The sequence below is a fragment of the Lepisosteus oculatus genome, chromosome 14 (genome assembly GCF_040954835.1).
Source record: "Lepisosteus oculatus isolate fLepOcu1 chromosome 14, fLepOcu1.hap2, whole genome shotgun sequence".
Taxonomy (NCBI): domain Eukaryota; kingdom Metazoa; phylum Chordata; class Actinopteri; order Semionotiformes; family Lepisosteidae; genus Lepisosteus; species Lepisosteus oculatus.
Genome location: NC_090709.1, coordinates 17,472,398 through 17,492,791, shown reverse-complemented (window position 1 = coordinate 17,492,791; position 20,394 = coordinate 17,472,398). Strand labels below are relative to the sequence as shown.

General features: G+C 42.6%; 2 protein-coding genes across 2 annotated transcripts in view; one reads left to right on the top strand and one right to left on the bottom strand.

Moving 5' to 3' along the window:
* Positions 1–20,394, top strand: part of LOC138242792 (zinc finger protein 271-like) — a 781,993-nt gene that overhangs the window by 342,113 nt on the left and 419,486 nt on the right. The gene's annotated exons all lie outside the window — the stretch shown is intronic.
* LOC138242789 (zinc finger protein 436-like) lies at positions 11,943–19,319 on the bottom strand. The gene is made up of 2 exons (XM_069198338.1): positions 18,713–19,319; positions 11,943–16,219 (listed from the first exon to the last, which is right to left on the bottom strand). The coding sequence occupies exons 1-2, from the start codon at positions 19,098–19,100 to the stop codon at positions 14,484–14,486; spliced, it is 2,124 nt and encodes a 707-aa protein (XP_069054439.1). The 5' UTR covers positions 19,101–19,319; the 3' UTR covers positions 11,943–14,483.

Below are 20,394 nucleotides of genomic sequence, written 5' to 3'. Positions count from 1 at the left end.
TACGGATATTAACACGATGGATGTCAGGTTAAAACACCCTTTTTCATGCATGTTGTCCGAATTGCGGTAAAAGTTATTTTATAAAACAGCTCTTGGAGAACGGTGATACCGTTATGACTCTTAAACCCGAAAACACAGTCTGGTGTTACAGCTGCTGGCGACCTCTATACGCTGAGTTGCTTGTGAAATTTCCATACATTCAGTTTATAGAAGGACTACCAACGTCGTTTTCCGACGACCAGCTACTGCCGCAGGGTAGAGTAAATTTGATTGTAGTTGATGATTTGATGGAGTCTGCGTGTGAAAATAATGAGATAGAAAAAGCTTTTACCAAATACGTACACCACCGAAACCTCAGCATCATGTATATCGTCCAAAATGTGTTTTGTCAAGGCCGGAAAAGTAGAACCATCGCGTTAAATACAAACTACATGGTGCTGTTTAAAAACCCTAGAGATAAACTACAGATTACAACCATGTCCCGGCAGATGTACCCCGGTAAAGCCATTTTTTTTTTGGAAGCGTTCGATGACGCTACTAAAAAACCTTTCGGTTACTTGTTGGTGGATTTAAATGCCGACACCCCAGATGACTATCGTTTGTGAACAGGTCTTTTCCCCCCAGATGTACCCATGGCTTATGTATTTAAAAAATCTAAAAGTTGGTGATCTCGCAACCACAGACTCAGTCGAAAAAACAAGTTTGGGGCGTCATCATGTCTTCACGCGTTCTGAGAAACCTGACTCTCTTAAATTTTCTGGTGAAAGCCGCCCCCAAGCAGCGGAAAACTATTCTCTGCAGGGCTACAAATGATCTTATACAGGCCATAGCTGAAATTGCCTTGAATACCTTGAAAGGGAACATACCGTTATCTGCTAAGCAGTTTGGGACCCTGAAGAGAAAGCGTAAGCTTATAAAGACTTTGAGTCGAAAGGGTCTTTCTCTTAAAAGAAAGAGACTCTTGGTGAACCAGTCCGGCGGTTTTATCGGGACCCTGTTGAGTATTGCAGTACCATTGATTACGGGGCTTCTACAACGTCAATATTGGAGCACGCTGAAAAAATGTACCTGGTACCTCAGAAACAGCTCGATCGACTCCGAGAGCGGTCTGGGTTCGAAAAAATAACAACCCGTCGGTTGGATGATGAAATGCGAGACATTCTTCAGAACTCGCATCTGGCCGAATATGAAAAAGTGAAATTGTACAGTTAGGTGTTACAACGGTATTTGACATTAATACGCCAGGAGACTTCCGAAAAGGGGACTTTAACTGTTGTACTACATGAAAATGCACCCGCCGAGCTATCACTCACGTTAGCACAACCGCCGACATTGAGCGACACTGACTTTGGGTATATTTTGGACAGTGTGTCTCAGCGGTTCCGGAGAAATGCCAAGATATTGTTAAAGACCATGGCCCGCAATGAACCATTAATAGCCTGGAATGAAATGGGGAATTTGTGTACAAGGGGGCACCCGTTGAGGGCTCTCACATGATTGGTCTTGTCAGGGCTCTCACGCAGCAGCAAGCAGTTGCGGTCGGTAAGAAGCCAAAAGGTTGGGATGTGTTCATGGAGGCTATGGCAGAAACCAACGTGCCGGGCACCTTGCTAGCCAACGCTGGTAACCGAGAGCTACTTGAAAAACTCAAGGCTGCCCCGCTGGGGTGTGCAGCGTCGGTCAAAACTTTAAAACAACCAGTAGAGTTGTCGATGGTCGACCCGGTCTCTTAGATAACCGCTGAAAGGAGACGATCATTAATACCTAGACCCACATGGTTGTCTTTGTAACATTTTTTCTCTGGGTATGTGTGTTTGTGATAAATGACTTGAAATGTATATTAAAAAGCGTGAGCAATATAGTTAAAAATTTTTGTAAGAAAATGGCTTGGATGTAACATTAAACATAACATTAAAAAAAGCTTGAGCGCTATAACAGCGAATGTATAATAAAAATATTGTATTGATTTTAATTCATGTTTTGTGTTCTTTCTAAATAATAACCACACAGACATCGAAATGGTTTGATTTCATTTTTATTTTAGACGGTCGATTAACATTTATGACATGTTTTAAATTGTCGTAAACACCCGCGTAATTGAACATTCGTATTTTCAAATGGCTTAAAAGGGTATCAGGGTCTCCGTCTCACACGGCGTCGGTTTTTCAGAAACATTTCCACCATGGGGTCATTCTGGATTGCATTCGTAGAATAAAGTTCTAAAATGTTTCTAAAAGATAAACCTTTACATCTATGGTGTAGTGGTTTTGATGGGTTTACTGAGACAATTATTAATTGTAGCAGTAATCACGAGGTTGTTCGTTGGGGCTTTTAGAAAATCAATCGTCAGAACAACTAACAACGCACACACGGGTTCAATACACGGGATACATTTATTAATATAACTGTGCAACAAACATATACTAGTCTGCCTGGATACGAGCGGCAGACCTTACGGTGAGGGTTATCAATATACAAGGTATATAATCTCGAAGAGATGCAATCACAAAGAGATACACAACAGAGAATATATGTCAATATATATCGTTCGGTTACCAAATCGCTAATCAGTGTTATTACCCACTGTTACTCTAAACTCGGAAGTAAATACATTACTCATGAATTAAATTGATAACAACTTGAGGTACAATTGAATTCTCGAGACGCAATGTAGAACATGGGGTTTACTTATCCACTGTGTTTGGATTTGGAATTTCCCGGCACGAACACCAAACCAGCTGACAGGCTCTGTTGCAGCCTCTGTTGCAGCGGTTGTCCAATGGGCGTTGTGACGGCGTCCTCTGGCTACCGGCCAACCAGTCGAGGTGCAGCTCGGAGTAGGACGGGCGGAGGAATCTGACTGCGGCGCGCAGGGCAGTCGTTGCTCCGAGGGGATCTACCAGGAGTCCGGCTGGCTAGTAGAAAGTCTCTATGCACAGAGTGTGACCGCGAGTCCTCACAAGTCACTCTTTTGCCTGGGAAGAAACTGGTTCGTTCCCGGTCCAGCGCTGCTTCTGAATAAGCTATTCAGGTTGTCGACGAGGGTCCAACTGTAGGCTGCCGTTGATCAAGCGGAGCATTCACGTTGGTAGAATTCTGAGTACGTACGGGTTCCTCGGCCTCGCACTTTGAACAAAGTCCAAGTCCTTTTGCAGACAACAGCAGTTGTCACGTGATTGTCTCTGAGGATGCGCGAAAATGGCCAAGGAGAGCCCAGAACTGAGCTTGCGCTCCCTTTTTGATCAAGACCCAGATGTGTGCTGATTGGTTGAGAGTTTGGCGGGCATTGGAGACCCACGTGGTATTACCACGCCCTGCCAGTCCCTGATTGGTTGGTCAAGGTGAGATATAGGTCACTTACTCTTGACACTTAGGAATGCAGTCCAGATGTCCATTCGGCACTCCCTAGACTGATAGGCGCCAATAGATGACCATTGATCATGATAGCCAGGCTCAGCTAATTGCATCCCCGTCTGGGAGCTTGTTTCTTATCACAAGAAAACACTCTTAAATCAGCTTGCATGAATTCTTTCTCTGTGGCTGCACCACAGAGATGGAGGGTGAGATGGGGCCTCTTTTAGGAGCATACCAACGCTTAATTCTGTCTTATTAACAAGCATTGCCGCTACAATGGTATAGAAAAAAGACACGATGTAGACCGCAGGTCACCGCAAAAGAATCTTGCAATTGTCTGTTGTTGTAAAATATGGAATTAGCATTTCTGTTTAAGAAATCAATAATATTCTTGGGAAAAAAAAAGGCTTCGGGTGAAAATCCGTAGGAGTCGAAAAATTCTGCGCCCTCGTCGTCGGGTAAGTAAATAGCCAGCCAGTGTTCACAGGGGCGGTCGTGTGGGTGAGTATTAACTATTAAACTCAGAGGAGGCCACGCCAGTCTCTCACGCGGTAGGGCATCACTGGGGAACACACCTAGAAAACTGTCTCGGGTGTAGCGGTCCTGGGTTAGAATGTCTTCCAGCTGTTTGGTGTTCATCTTTATGTGCAGGTTGTGTGGCCTCCAGTGCTTTTTAGCTGAAGTCGTAAATGACTTGACGTCTCATATCTAGCTCTATCACGTTGTCGAACAGCGTGTACACAACCATGTTAACTGTAGTGGGTAGCGGTAGCGCGAAGCGTATTTCAGCTCTCAGATTACCCGTTTTGATAAGTGAATAATGTCCTGTGCACTCGTCGTCGGGGCTGAGGTTGAAAGCGAACAATGTGTAACCTCGCGCGTACTCCTCGCGGTCCACCAGAAGTGGTTTGTCTTTCAGACGCTTCCCGGCTGTTTTCACCAGATTCAAATATTAACGGACGCAATGTCCATTCTGGAAGTCTGGTTGAAGCGGTTTAGTGGGGATTTGTTCACCGTCCACGTAGAGAGCCAGAAAGTTAACGTTGTAGTGTTTAAAATTGAAGGGGTTTTGGGTAAAACTGCCGCTGAATGCCGCGTTGTCCACAAACCCCAAAATGACCACTTTGGGTAACTGTCCGAGAAAGAGGTTTTCTTGGTTACACACACGGCTCCCGGCAGGCAGGCTGAAGACTTTCATCTGTACGCGGTCTATGGGGTATTTAGCGTTGGCCGTCAGGAGTGCTTCGGCGTGTCCCAGTCTGACCCCGGGTGACACTCTGACTCTTTTCACAAACAAAGATGCAGAGAGTACGCTCAGTTTGTATTCTCCGGCGTTGTTCATTAAGCAGAAAGCATCTCTGTTTCGTGTGAGTTTTATTTTCAGGTCTACGCCATTCAGTAGTAGTTTGTCCTGAAAAAACAGGTCGGCGTGAATGTGATCCAGGAGCTCTAGTTTTCGGCTTTGCGTCGTGTATGATGCTCTTTTTCTGAACCCCTGATTGGGACCATCCAAAATTGTGGACTCGTGTTCCCCGGCTGTGTCTTTGTCAAAGAGCCCTGTTGAATACTGCGTCTTCAGCGTCTCTTCACTGTAGTTCAGGACCGACTCTATAAAGGCTCTGTAAGGATAGCAGTTGTTGCTCTGGCTGATCAATCGGTCTCCTACGGTGATGTCAACCTGGCTGAAGATGGCTGCGATGGGGTACTTCACCAGGCTCACATGGGCTGCCGCATCAATGTCCCGACCGTCTTCTTCCATTATTTTACAGGTCAAATAGAGCAGGGTGTTGTTTAAATCTAAATAATCTTCTCCGTTGCCTGCGACGTAGAACTCCAGAGGTGCGTTTTCTGTTAGGGCTGTGAGGGGTGGAACTTCTATGTACAAGCTTTTCTCGATGCTTGTTTGGGTAGGTGCTAATTTAAATATGTCCAGCTCCGACTTGGCTCATTCTGCAGACATGAACAAAAGCCATGTTTAAAATATGTCTCGTTTCGTGTCTCGTTGATTGCGGTGTGTCACGCTCTTCTTGGTCGACCTGAAGCTTTTATGAGTTGCCTGTCTGCGCTTAGCCATTCTTTTATCAGGTTTCGGCGGCCCCCGACGGTGTGATGATGACGTCTGTCTTTTTCTCCTGACACCCCTGCGGATGTATGCTAGACCTGAACCTTCCTGCTGATGTGCAGCCACCTTAGACATGACCGCGCTTGTAACGTTGCTGACCACGTCTTTGGTGATGTTTTTAGCTGCCGATGCCATGTGCGGCTTAGCTATTTCAAACCCGCGTTTCAGAAAAGGCACGGCTTTTCTAAATAGCGCTCTGAAAATACCCCCCGATACCAGCGCCGTACTGAACCGGTAGCCCTGAAAATCCTGGTAATCCATAACCAGCCTGTTGTTTGTAGTAGTGTGTATACAAAGAAGGATCCCCGTAGCTCTTGATGACCGTCATCCTTTTAGATGTTTGTCGCTTTCACAGGTCTGAAATGCAGCTTGACGATGACCTATCCAAATGCAAATGACACGTGTTCGTTTTGATCCGTCTTTATTTCAATAGTGATGTTGTTAAAATGGTCGATGCTCACCAGCACGTAATGGGGTTTGTCGTACAATACTGTGACGAATTCACCATCCACGCCTCTGAAGGGCACACAACACAAAAGCGGTACGTAGACGTCGCCTATTAACTGGTGTTCTATGATATCGGTGTATATATACATGGTGTTAAATCCGCCAGTCATATCGACGGGGTGCGGTGATTTTACACCGGCGACACCCAAATTAAAACCCAACATCCGCGCTAGGTGGTCACGCACTTGCATAACAAACCGTTTATCACTAACAATCCTTACCGACCGGCTAATGGGGTTGTATTTAAGACTTACAGCCGTTAACTTGGATTTTTCAGCAGCCCGTTTCATTTCATGCAAGAGCTGCTCGATGTTGCCGTAGTACCCTCTCGGTAAGGTACAGGTCCAGATAGTCTTGAGCTCCTCGCTGACGAACAGAAAAACTTCGTCTTCATCAAAAGTGTTTAGTGTATTCGGATAGTGTAGTTCGACCAGGCCCACTTCCCAGCCCCCGTCCAGGTCAATCGCCTTTGCCAGATGCTCTGTGAAGCACGCGTTAGTGTTCTTTGGAAACATCTTTGAGGATGAATTACTAGCCAGCATCACATAGAAACCATTGGGGTTCATTTTTCACCACCTCTATATGTCTCGGACCTCAGAAGCCTTCACTCAACTATTGAATTTATCGCTCCAGCCACGCCACTTTACCAAAAGCTGTTTTTGCCACGACCCCTGGCTGCTAAAATCGTTTGGATGCGGTAGACGTTCTCAACATCTGGGTTTATCTTCTGTAGCTCTTCGGCATAGAAGGAGCCCTTAATGTTGTTGCCTGCGTAGTCCTGCAGTTTGTAATAGGGTCTCAGAGCCGCGGTCCGCTCTTTGACAGTGAAAATTTCATCTGTGAAGGTCTGTTCATATCCCTTCTCAAACACTCCCTTTATTTTGGACACCCGCACGCGATCACCCACATTAAATGAAAACTTTGACGGTTTTCTCTTAAAGTGCTCGTCATTGACCGTTCTCCACACCTCAAGGGAGTTGTCGGACGTAACAGAAGCCGGGGTTCGTTTAATAGTCTTGTGGTAACTATGGTTATAAGCGTAAATAAGATCTGAAAGGACGTCGATATATCGAAAGGTGTTTTTGTGTGTCAGGTACCTCCACATTTTTGTTTTAATAGTTCTGTTAAACCTCTCGACCACGCTAGCCTTCACATCGCTGGCCGTAACGAAATGTTCAATATTCTCACGTTTGAGAAAATTTTGGAAGGTCCTGTTAAGAAATTTTTTACCATCGTCCGTTTGTAGCTTTTTAGGAGCACGCCCCTCTTGCAGTATATTTCGGAATGCGCCTGTCACGGCCCCTCCAGTCTTGGTTTTCAGCGGCACGGCCCAAGCGTATTTAGACAGCATGTCTATACACATTAAGATGTAACAGAAACCGTCGTTGAACTAGCGGTGTTCTCTCATGTCCACCAAGTCGGCCTGCCACTGCCAGTCCATTTCGGACACCAGCGTCCTGTTTCTCTTAAAACGTACGCGCGCCGGCTTGTGCAGCGTATAAGCAGCCTGGCCGGACAACCACTCGACCACCCAGCCGCTCACACCCCGGGATCTCGCGGCCCGCACCAGACTCCCCGCGCCTCCGTAACTACCCGATTTCCTAGGGTTATAATAGAGCGCACTCATCCCCGCGGCAGACATGGTCCCCTTCCAAACCAATACACACTTTCACACACCTAAAGCGAGGGATGCGCCGACTTGGGGCTTTGGGACCCTGAGGCGCCGGACCGACCGGCCAGGGGGAGGCGGGAGTTTCGACCCACACCATTGGCTCCTAAGGGGGTGGGACATGCACACATAACAACACGACATTGGCTGGCATGGGGGCGGGACAGCCAACCACCTCGGACGACCATTGGCTGGAAAAGGGGGCATGGTACCTGTCAAAAGTTTGACGAAAGGTGTCGCTTTATACTACTACCGTTGTTCCCCAAGAAGGAAAGCTGTTTTACACTGACGTCACTCCTTTTTATTTAATCCAGATTTTAAAGACAACTCCGCCCTCAAAGGAAATCAAAGGAAAATGTTGTATTAGTACGAGCTTCACAGGCTCTGAATCAGACCATTTCAATTAGTCTGATCAGTGCAGGACAAGTTAATGTAGAATTATTGCTTTGTCTGTCTCTTGTTTGTATATAAATGAATGTCTCTTAAAACTTAATGTTAGTTTTTAATTTAGTTTTAGTTTTACGCCATGCGTTGACATATGCACAAACACACGAAATGTCTCATTCCTGATTCAGCTCATGCTCCATAGGAGAGAAAAGATTCCTCCTGTTTTTCGTATAACCATATCAGAACAGAAGCCCGTGTCACCCAGGTCTGATTCAAGATCGAGTTGCATCTTCAACATTTTGTTTTTGTTTCTGATCATAATTTTCTTTAGTTATGATCAATATTGAACATTTTCTAAATAAAACAAAACTAATCAAACATGCAGGCAGATTTTTTAAAAGTATTAGGAGTTGACAGAGCGCTCCTTCGGAATAGTTGTCAGAAAATGTGAGAAAAGGAAAGTTACGTAAACTCTCACACACAGCATTAAAGACTGGAATCTGATCATAAAAAAACTAGCTGTCTCCCCATCGGTAATCAAGCCCCGGTTTCCCGCGTGACAGGCAGGGACACAAACAACTTTACTAACTAGGAGCGCTTGCTACCTCTGTCAGAGGATCTCAATCTGCTTTCCGTGTACAAGAAGATGTCCAACTCATGTAGCTAAAGACATAGACGACAGTGCTCCACTGAAATCTTGATCTCACAACCCTCGGCATGACTCCGCTGTTCTGCTTTAGACAAAGGGGGGAAAAGACTTCTTTCATCACACGTTCTGCACTGTTTACGGTGTTTGCAGTGCTCTTTCTTAATTGAAAACCAGGAATCGGCACCATATGAGGTGAGACTAGATAATATTGGAACAAGTAGCCTCGCCATTCCATGCGTGACGTGAGCAAAGTGTAATTCCTGTCTTTATAGTGTGCTTGTTAGAGACCTAGCTGGCACCCAGAGCGCTTTAAATCCGGGAGACAGCAGCCCAAGACAAGAGAGCTTCCTTCGTCTAAGTTTTTTGCGTGAAGGGGGAAAACCATGCGTGTGCTGCAAACCATCTTAGTATCGAAGTGCCGTCCCACATAACCGATCCGAACAATCTGCTTTACAGAGGAGCACTGCCGGAGCTTATCGTTGGCGAACTGAACACCAGGCCGACCTCTTCTGTGACTCTTAAACTCTAAATCTTAAGGTTGTGATTTCAAGCTCCACACTGGCGGGAAATTCCATAGGTTATGATCAAATTTTCTTGCATGCTAATCAAATGAAATATTAAGAAACTTTTCCCAAAACAAGTTTCACAGTGACTTTGTAGGTGACATTTTCCTGATGAGAATAAGGTTTCGTATGCGATCAATAACAGCACCAGAATAAAATACCGGAAAGAAATGACCTGTCACTAAGAGAATTCATTAAATGACGCCGAGACATAATCAGAAAATCGACATCAAGAAAATGTTAATCACTTTACATATTCTTTAGCATTTTTATATATACACATTCTTATAGACGTTCAAGGTGTTCTAGTCGCTGTACTCTTCGTAGATAATCTAAACGAAATTACAGTACAGTACAGGACACGCAGTGAGGAGCTCACACAACAAATACTCTTGAACACAAAAAAAGTAAAGGCACATGGCACATCACGTATGAGTTTAGTGACAACTACCTCAGAGATTGTAAGCTGGGTAGTTTCAGATCACTTTTTTATTAAAAGTTCAAGCAAACCTGAATAACTTTGCAAGAGACATTTCAGAATCCTAGTCAAATCCAGTATGATTGCTGTATTGATTGTACTGATTGCGGATGCTGTAAAAATAAAATGACATCAAGGGTGCTGTACGCAGAGGTCTAAAGCCTGCTCCACAGAAGAACCTTATCCAGAGGTGTTAAAGAAGTCGAGATCTCGCCATGAGAGGGGAAGTGTTGCGCCCCTGAAGAGGGAAATGATTAAATAATCAGTCACTCAACTTGTTTCCTCATCAGTGGCTTTTAGTGTGATTCTATATAGGATAAACAATTTACAGTAATACAATATAACAAAGAATATAAGCTGAAAGTTACAAAAATGGTTCTTAATATTTTTCTAACTATACATTAAGAAAATATTCTGCATTATGTCTTATTCAGTCTTCTCCTTAGTATATTCTACATTTCAGTAAAACACAATCTAAATCGACGATATCACGAGACCACATTAGTATTTCTTTAAAAACATAATGTTCACTAGCAATATAAAAATGTGGAGCACTTTGGTTATTATAAACACCAATAAATATAGAAAACCAGGAACAGTTTCTGTTCCTAAGGCTAAATAATCTAAGGCTATTACCGAACATGAACTAAATTGCTAATTTCAAATTTCATTTCATTTAACATTCAAATTTAATTTAATTTAAAATTAAATTCAAATTTCATTTAACATACCAAATACATGGCCTTTATGCTAACTATGAGGATTGGCGCTACCAACTTTGTTCTAATAACTCAATATAATTTAACAAATACACTCAAATCTGAACGGAAAATACTTTTGACATAATAACAAATCATTGACAACTTTTCTCCAAATCACAATCGTGTTTTATACACTTTTTACCTGAAGAGGGAAATGAGTTATAGTTACTCAACTCTTTCTTTCCTCATCAGTAGCTTTGATTAGTTTGAATGAGGAATGGGAGCTCCCTCTCACTGTTTCACAGACATAAGTAGTAAATTATTGATTAAAACTGTAGACTCTACGGGTAGATAACAGATAAAAAGACTGAACAAAATAACATCCCAGTGAAAACTATACGAAATGACAGCGTCCATTTTACTTTTACATGTATCTATTTTAACGGCTGTGTAACTTTTAATAAACACAGTATCACGTATTCCATTCAGTTTTTTTCAACAAGCAATGTTTGTTACTTCCAATCAGATTGCAATCCAATTTTTTTTTTACTTATCGTACTTTTGAGCACACGTTCTGTGCTATTGTGTGCTGTATTATTCTTTCTTGCCTCACCAGGGTTATGAGGTGGAAGGCAGAAGGTTATTCTTTACATTTATACTCCAGTTCTTTCTTCTATCACCCATCCAGGCTTATACTTCTGTCCTCTCCACACCTCACATTCTTCTCCGTCATCGCCACCTCTCGCAGCCCATCACTACCTGTTTTTTTACCCTTTTTGCTTGTCGCACAACCCTTCTTTTAACTTTTTTTAAAAGTTGTTTGTCTTCTTTTCTTGACTTAGCATTGCTAATATTAATTCCCTCCCCATATTCTCATAACTTAACAACAATACTATCGCCATTCATTTAGCAGCAGCTGCAACTCACAACTGGCAACCCACTGAAGCTCAGCAGGTGTGAGCCTGGTCAGTACCTGGATGGGAGACCTCCTGGGAAGGTTGCTGCTGGATGAGGTGTTAGTGGGGCCTGCAGGGGGCGCTCACCCTGTGGTCCATGTGGGTCCTAGTGCCCCATTATAGTGACGGGGACACTACACTTTAAACAGGCGCCGTCCTTCAGATGAGATGTAAAACCGAGGTCCCGAATCTCTGTGGTCATTAAAAATCCCAGGGTGTTTCTTGAAAAAGAGTAGGGGTGTAACCCTGGTGTCCTGGCCAAATTTCCCATTAGCCCTTACCAATCATGGCCTCCTAATAATCCCCATCTCTGCACTGGCTTCATTACTCTGCTCTCCTTCCCACTGAGAGCTGATGTGTGGTGAGCGTTCTGGCGCACTATGGCTGCTGTTGCATCATCCAGGTGGGGCTGCACATTGGTGGCAGTGGAGGGGAGTCCTCATTACCTGTAAAGCGCTTTGAGTGGAGTGTCCAGAAAAGCACTATAAAAGTGTAAGCAATTATTATTTTTATTATGTTTTATTTCAATCTAAATACATAACTTTTGTTTCCATGTTCCCTTTACCTTTAGCCCTTATAATACTCCTCCTTAAGTGGTCTAGAACCGACCCTGTTTTATCTGGACTAGATACCATCTCCAGATCTATCAGTGCTGCCAGCGGAGCTGCCATCACACTTACAAGTACCCTTGAGGTCAGTGAATATGAGTCTGGTGTTAGCATACAGGGCCAACTCCTCACTTAACACTCAGCTCAGCAGTCACTGGTGATTAAACTGCTAGCACAACTGGTCTATACTCATATTATTAATAATATTATTAACCTTAGCTTCCTTAGCAGGACACAGTCTTGTGTGGATTCAGTTTTATTGAGCTCAATAAGTCCGACAACGCGCGCTGGGTCTGCCCCACAGAACAGACAAACTGCAAGGGTTTCCCAGCTCTTATATATACAGTCAGAAGAAAGTTTGTTTCACAATCTGAGTGCTTGTCCTGTTCTTTGATATATAATTACTTCTTGTCCTACTCTGTCTTGCTCTAGGTTCTGCCCTTTGATATGCAGCAGACATTGGTCTGGTTTGTCCTGTCTGTGGGTGTTGTTCCTGTCTGTTATTATGTAACGTTAAGTCACTGGGGCTGCTAAAGCAAATCAGCTTTATGGCATCTTAGTTTAACTTTTGTTTGAGGCTAAATTAACAGACCCCATCAACACCTTTCACAATGTGCTTAAGTTGAAAGGGTCAGTAACTTGGAATTCCTTGGCGTCCATATCACCGAGAACCTCACATGGTCTCTCAACACCACCTGTCTGATCAAGAAAGCGCAACAGCGCCTGTACTTCCTAAGACGGTTGAAGAAGGCTAAGATATCTCCCCAGATCCTCACTAACTTTTACAGATGCACTACAGAAAGCACACTGACAGGCTGCATCACAGTGTGGTATGGCAACTGCAGTGCTTCTGACTGCAAAGCCCTACAGCGGGTGGTGAAAACTGCCCAGTCTATCACTGGGGTTGCCCTCCCATCTATACAGGACATTAATGACAGACGGTGCTTGAGGAAAGCTCTAAGCATCATCAAAGACCTGACACACCCCAGCTACAGACTTTATGATCTGCTACCATCTGGAAAACGGTACCGGAGCATTCGGGCCTGGACTACCAGACTCAGAGACAGTTCTTACCCCTGCATTATCAAACTATTAAACTCCCAGCTTCTCTCACTCTCACCTCACCTCTCACCTATGATCTGAAACTCACAGCGCCTTCTTTCTTTCTTACCAAAAACCCAAACACACATTGAAAATCTACCTCTACCATACATGTCAATGTATGGTAGAGGTAGATCCCCATAATTTCATTCCCTTTATTTCATTCTGTTTATGCATGTTTTTGCACATAACCTGTTATCTTTTTGCTGTTTTGAACATTGCCTGTTGTTGATGGTTTTTTTGACAGTCAGTGATATTTATTGTGCAATTTATCAAGCAATTGAACACCAGTGAATTTGAAATGAACACAGGTGTACCTTGTTAATGTATTAAGTGTGATCTCTCAAGATAATTGACCCAAATTAGGTTGTTAAAACAAAGGGAGTGAATACTTATCAATTAAGTAATTTTCCATTCTAAATACTTAACATTACAGAGAATTGCTTCTACAGGAGTGGAAAAAATCCCATTCAAATATGATTTAATTTGACTTTGCAACACAGCAGAATGAGAAATAAACAATGGGATGTGAATATTTTCTGAAGGCACTGTATATATTGCTTGTCCTGTCTTGTTTAAAAAAAAATAGCTGCAGTGAAAAAAAACATTAAAATATAGAATTATTACTAATGGTGCCAAAATAGATTTTCTTATTAAAAGAGATTCATACAATATCTTATTCTTTATTTTGTACCCTTTATTGCATAAATATTTCTTGTATTTGATATATATATCCTCCCTGGGGATAAATACACTTTAGATTGTGCAACACAGACTTTGAGCTCTTTCTGTAGAATTTAATCAGATGTGTGACTTTTTTTTCCCTTAAGAGTGACAGTTAAGGATCTTAATCTGTTTTACACACATTCTTTGCTTAACATGGTAAGTTAAAAGCTGTTAAACAATAACAAGCCTATCCAATGAGACAGTCTTAATTGTAAATTAAACATGACTATAATTAACATTCCAAGGGTATAAGGAATTCAATTCAATTTAGAAATTAATTCAATGTAGACCTAATTCATTTTAAAATTGAATTAAACTAAAAACATTTTACTATACACAAATTAAACTCTGTGACAAGAGCTATTTCTATTTTAGTCAACTGTAAATAAGAGTATAGTCAAAATTTAATGGACCAGACGAACTCAAAAGTGGGTGACTATGACTAATAGATATTTTAGGAACAAGTAAAGGTTTGCTGAAAAGAGAAGAAAATAAATGTTTCGACAGTGGAGCCTTTTTCGGATGTCACATGCTGATGCATCTACCTACTTGCACTAAAAGACATTTTAGTTGACTTGACTGGTGACTGACCTGGTGACTAGATTGGTGTTTTTAAGTCACCTGACTGGAAAAAAACTCTTCCCACACTAACTGCAGCTGAATTATCTCTCTCCTGTGTGAATACGCTGGTGGGTTATTAAGACATCTGACCGACTAAAACTCTTCCCACACTGACTGCAGCTGAACGGTCTCTCTCCTGTATGAATGCGCTGGTGGGTTTTTAAGACATCTGACCGACTAAAACTCTTCCCACACTGACTGCAGCTGAACGGTCTCTCTCCTGTATGAATGCGCTGGTGGGTTTTTAAGTCACCTGACCGACTAAAACTCTTCCCACACTGTCTGCAGCTGAATGGTCTCTCTCCTGTGTGAATGCGCTGGTGGCTTGTTAAGTCGCCTGACTGACTAAAACTCTTCCCACACTGACTGCAGCTGAACGGTCTCTCCCCTGTGTGAATGCGCTGGTGTGATTGTAAGTGGTTTCTTTTACTAAAACTCTTCCCACACTGACTGCAGCTGAACGGCCTCTCCCCTGTGTGAATGCGCTGGTGGGTTATTAAGGTACTTGACCGAATAAAACTCTTCCCACACTGACTGCAGCTGAATGGTCTCTCTCCTGTGTGAATGCGCTGGTGTGTTTTTAAGTCATCTGACCGACTAAAACTCTTCCCACACTGACTGCAGCTGAACGGCCTCTCTCCTGTGTGAATGCGCTTGTGGGTTTTTAAGTCACCTGACCGACTAAAACTCTTCCCACACTGACTGCAGCTGAAAGGCCTCTCTCCTGTGTGAATGCGCTGGTGGGTTATTAAGTTACTTGATTGTCTAAAACTCTTCCCACACTGACTGCAGCTGAATGGTCTCTCTCCTGTGTGAAGGTGCCGGTAGGGTTTTGAAATGCTAGACTGACAGAAACGCTCCTCCTCCCTGTGCCATAATAGCAGTTTGTCCACTCCATCGGAGCAAGGCCTTGAGTGATTCTTCCTCATCCTCTGATCATGCTGGGGTCTCTTATTCTGAAAATGCTCCATGGAATGGTCTTGCTCTGTGTGATGAAAGTGAGATTTGTTTTCTTCATTATGTCCCTCAGTGTTCTGCTCAGCAGTGTGAATCATCTGGGGCTCCTTCTCCAGCTCTCTGAGACTAAAACCGCCCAGTTCATTCAGTTGTTCCTCTCTTTGCCCAAGAACAGACACACTCTCCAGTTCATTAAAACTTTCAACAATTTTCTGAGTAACCAGATTATTAAACCTGTGTGTAAAGTCATCAGATGCTAAGGGATTGCATGATTGTTTGAGACTGTGCAATGACAGTCTCTCCACTTGAACAGAACAAGGCCTAATTATCAAGCCCTGTAGGAGCTGCTGTTGCTCCTCCCTGTACTGACTCTCCTCTCTGTGCTGTATCTCAACAATGTTTTCTTCACTAGGTACATCAGTCTGCTGCTCTGCACAGTCAATCAACTGGGGCTCCATGTCCTGCTCTGTAAGATTAAAGACATCCAGTTCTTCACTGTGCTCTTGTACAGAGACACAGCCCAGTTCATTACAACCTTGTGTAATATTGTTCGAGTCCAGATTATTCATCTTCTTTGTAAAATCATCACATACTAAGCGCCCAGGTGTCTCACTCTCAGACTCCATCTTCATCATGGGCACAGAGTCCAGAACCTCAACAATCTGTCTGCTCTCTGTGTGCTGCTCACTGAGAGTCTTTTTCCCTTCTGGAGCAGTGAGCTCTGTCTCCTGCATCAGACTGGAGCCCCACTCCTCCTCACTGTGCTTCTGTTCAAGAGGAGCCCTTTCCCCAGCCTCAGAGAGAGCACTGGCCTCTGAACCTGTAAACAGAACAAGACAAAATCTTTATAATAATAATAAAAAACTTTATTTTATATAGCACCTTTAAAGGTGGCTTCTCAAAGCATTTTACAGAATGCCAACAACAAAAAATACACAAAATAAGCATGATGAGAACACACAGTTAGAGGAGACAGTAGATGGTGGTACAAAATACAGTAGGAGCAGAGGGGTAAAGAATAGTTCAATGAAGGGTCTTCTAAAGAAGAAGGTTTTGAGTCTGGATTTGAAGGAGTTTAGAGAAGGTGACTCTCTGATATCCTTGGGGAGAGAGTTCCAGAGCTTTGGGGCATAATAGGAGAAGGCCATCTCACCCATTGATTGTAGACGGACTTGGGGACAGATAGGAGAACACAATTAGAAGAGCGAAGGTTGTGAGGTGGGGAGTAGGATGATAACCCAGACAGGTACTGAGGTACCAAGCCATGGAGAGGCTTATAGGTGAGCAGGAGGATTGTTAAGTTGACATGCAACTTGACAGGAAGCCAGTGCAAGGACTCCAGGATAGGAGTAATGTGACTAGACCTAGTCAGGATTCTGGCTACTGAATTTTGGACATACTGAAGTTTGTTCAATGTGGATTTAGAGTCCCCAGAGAGTAGAGCGTTACAGTAGTCTATTCAAGATTAGACAACTCTTTTCAGCCACAGTTAGTGATAACACAGGGCGTAGTGGAGAAATATTTTTGAAGTGAATGAAAGATGTTTTGACAACATGCTGCACATATGGGTCAAACATCAAATATCATCCCCAAGTTTTTCAATATAGACTGAGGCTCAAGTATAAGAAAATCTACAGATAGAGTTACAGCATTGGTTTTACAAAGTTGATGGGTGGTGCCAATAAGCATGACTTCAGTCTTGTCACAGTTAAGATGAAGGACATTTTGAGTCACCCAAGATTTTATATGGGAGATGCAACTAAATAGAATAGAGACAGACACATCAGCGTCAGGTTTGGTATGGATGTATATTTGAGTATCATCAGCATAGTAGTGATAGCTGAGGCCATGTGATCTAAAAAGCTTTAAACCACACACACGCATACAAGTACACTCACAATCAATTTGGGTTGTTTAAACATAGCGGAATATGTGGGTATAAGGAGGTGTTCTGATTTAGCTTTGTCAGAAACCTAACTACCATGTAAAAAGTAAGTCTACTGTAATAATATCACAATCACATTATATTTACATTAACAGTGCACTGAGAGAGAGGGATCAATACAGACTGAGTGGACACCACAGAACATTAACACTGCAATCAGAGAAAGAGGTTAATACAGACACACTGACTAACTGGACACTACAGAGCATTAACACTATACTGAGAGAGAGGGGTTAATCCAGACACTGACTGGACACTTCAGCACATTAACAATGCACTGAGAGAGAGAGGTGGGTTAACAGACAAATTGACTGCACCCTACAGTACATTAACACTACACTGAGACAGAGGGGTAAATACAGACACTGATTGGACATAACAGTACATTAACACTGCACTGAGAGAGAGGGCACATGAACACTGCACTAAGAGAGAGGGGTGAACACAGACAGACTGACTGGACACTACCGTGCATTAACACTATACTGAAAGAGAGGGGTTAATACAGACACTGACTGTACACTACAGCACATAAACAATGCATTGAGAGAGAGAGGTGGGTTAACAGACAAACTGCTTGCACACTACAGTACATTAACACTACACTAAGACAGAGGGGTAAATACAGACAGTGATTGGGCATAACATTACATTAAAACTGCACTGAGAGAGAGGTCTTAATAGAGACATGCTGACTGAACACTACAGTACATTAACACAGTACTGAGAGAGGGGTTCATACAGACACACTGACTGGACACTCCGGTATATTAACACTGCACTGAGAGAGAGAGGGGTTGATTCACACACACTTACTGCACAGTACAGTACATAAACAATGCACTTAGAGAGAGAGGTTAATACAGACACACTGGATTAATATTCCAGAGGAGTTAATACAGACACAGACCGTGGAGGACGGTAATACTTAAACCAATTGAAATATTTTTTTTACACAATCATTAGTATACATATTAAATCTAGACCAATACAACGTAAATACAATATTTATAAATGTTGTTTCATAATGATGTTGGGTTACAAATTGATTCAGTGGAACAATTGTTGAATGTGAACGAGGTGTTTTCAGCACCTTAACCGGACAAAACAGTTCAGTTTCTAGTAAAGAATCCCGTTGCTACATCACAAGTCTTTCCCACTTCACTCTGCATCTCTGCACTATATTCTCACCAGTGAGGAAAGTTTTTTGATGACAGTTTGATAGTTTGTTAGATAACGAGAATGTTTACTCTTGCGAGATGTTTTCTTTAAAATAAAGTTTGTTATTTAAAAAATCTCACCGGTGAGGAAGTTATAGACACTGGTTTTAAACACACATACTGACTTCATACAAGTCACCACACTGACCTGAGAGCTGCAGTTCCGTATCCATTTCTTCTTTTATTTCTGCAGAGACTTCACAGGGAAGCGTGTGTCCAACACGATCTGTCTGTTCCTGATCTCCTCCTGCTCCCGTCTCCTTCTCCCTCAGCTGCAATCTCCACTTCAGGCTCTCGTTTTCCTTCTTCAGTTGCGCCATTTCACTCCCGACACTGTCCTCCACACACTGTGTGATTTTAAACACGGCCCGTCTCACCAGGATCCGGGAGACGCTGCGGAGTTTGTCTTGAAACTCGTCCTCCGAATCACACATCCTGTTTCCAAAAACTTCTGACACTTCATACACGATCGATTTGAGCAAAACGTGCATGAAAGAGTCAAGCTGGGTTTGCAGATTTAACAAGCACTCCGCCATCCTTCTTCAGAGTCGGTCAGAAACAAAGGCTGACTTCCGAAGTTTAAACAGAACAACTTATTTTTTATTCTTCACAGATCCTGTTGTCAGGGCTGTGCTCTGTTCAAGCATAAACGCAGTCGACAAGACGTTACGTATTCAGAACCTGAAGTTATTTTAAAGAAACACAACAACTTTCTTTAAAGAAAATTATTCAGTCACCCACACGTGGGTGAAATACATGCAGGGTCGCGCAGTATAATGACGTCATTCGTTAGCGCGGCCACAGTTTCAAAACAATAGAGAAGCGGAGCTGAGAAAGAGGAGTTTCTTCAGCCTGATATAAACTTCTCTGCAACACCTAGCGCGACCTAGTCAAGAGGAGTGAATCACCTGCGACCTTCGCCGTTCGTAACGGAACAGATTTATTTTTTGCCCTTTCACAACCCTCCTCCCCAACGAAAACGTCTCAAGTGGATTTTTTCAAGTGGGTTTTGATCTCCCTATGCAGGTTTTTGGTTAAAGAAAAAAAATGCTGTCGTTCAATGCGTTTGACATATCCCAACAGTGACAGAGTTCTTTTGCGACACTGTTTCTACTTTTATCTTCTTTCTGTACGCTTTGATAAAAAAACGAGAAATCGTGCAAGGGGAAAAATGTATTTTTTCATAGAGAAAACGTGCACTAGGAACTGTGGTGTTGAGAAGAAATGATTTAACACGATACGTGACCTTATTTAACGGAGCAAATGCTCACCCAGCAAGGTCTGGAGAACTTGGAGAGTCTGGTGGATGTGATACTTTCACGGTATTGTGGAAGAAAACAGTCTTTCTTTGAATTCTCAATCAATCGGAATTTCAGTGCGAAATATAAACCCTTTGTCTGATTTAAAGAGATTATATTTTAAAACTCATAAAAATTCAGAAAACACGTTTCACACTTTGAAATTTAAGACGGGGCGGTGTATTACTAGTAGCGGCGCTGAGCACACTATGGGGGAATTCAGGTTATGTGATATACTAGAGTTTTAATAAATAACGCATCTGATTTCGGATCTTAAGATTGTAGGTTCGACTTCTAGCTGGTTCGTGTAAATTTTAATAAGGCTCTTCAGTAATAGATTATGTAATGAACCGCACCAAATCATTACAAAAGGCACCAGCTAATGTCCAATAGCGTTTTTTTTTTCAAATTACATTTTCAGGTTTAAGACACTGTTTAATAAAACACAAGTGTCCTTAAAATCTTCAACTTTCAGGTTTGTTTTACTCTATAATAGAGGATCCAGATTGTGAAGACAACTCCGCCCTATCAA

What these genes read in the sequence shown, in the direction of transcription:
- LOC138242789 (XM_069198338.1), bottom strand. Translation starts at nt 19,100, where the DNA reads ATGGCGGAGTGCTTGTTAAATCTGCAAACCCAGCTTGACTCTTTCATG. An exon ending in TACGGAACTGCAGCTCTCAG is followed by an intron (nt 16,220 to 18,712) that starts GTCAGTGTGGTG and finishes TTCTGTTTACAG; the next exon opens with GTTCAGAGGCCAGTGCTCTC.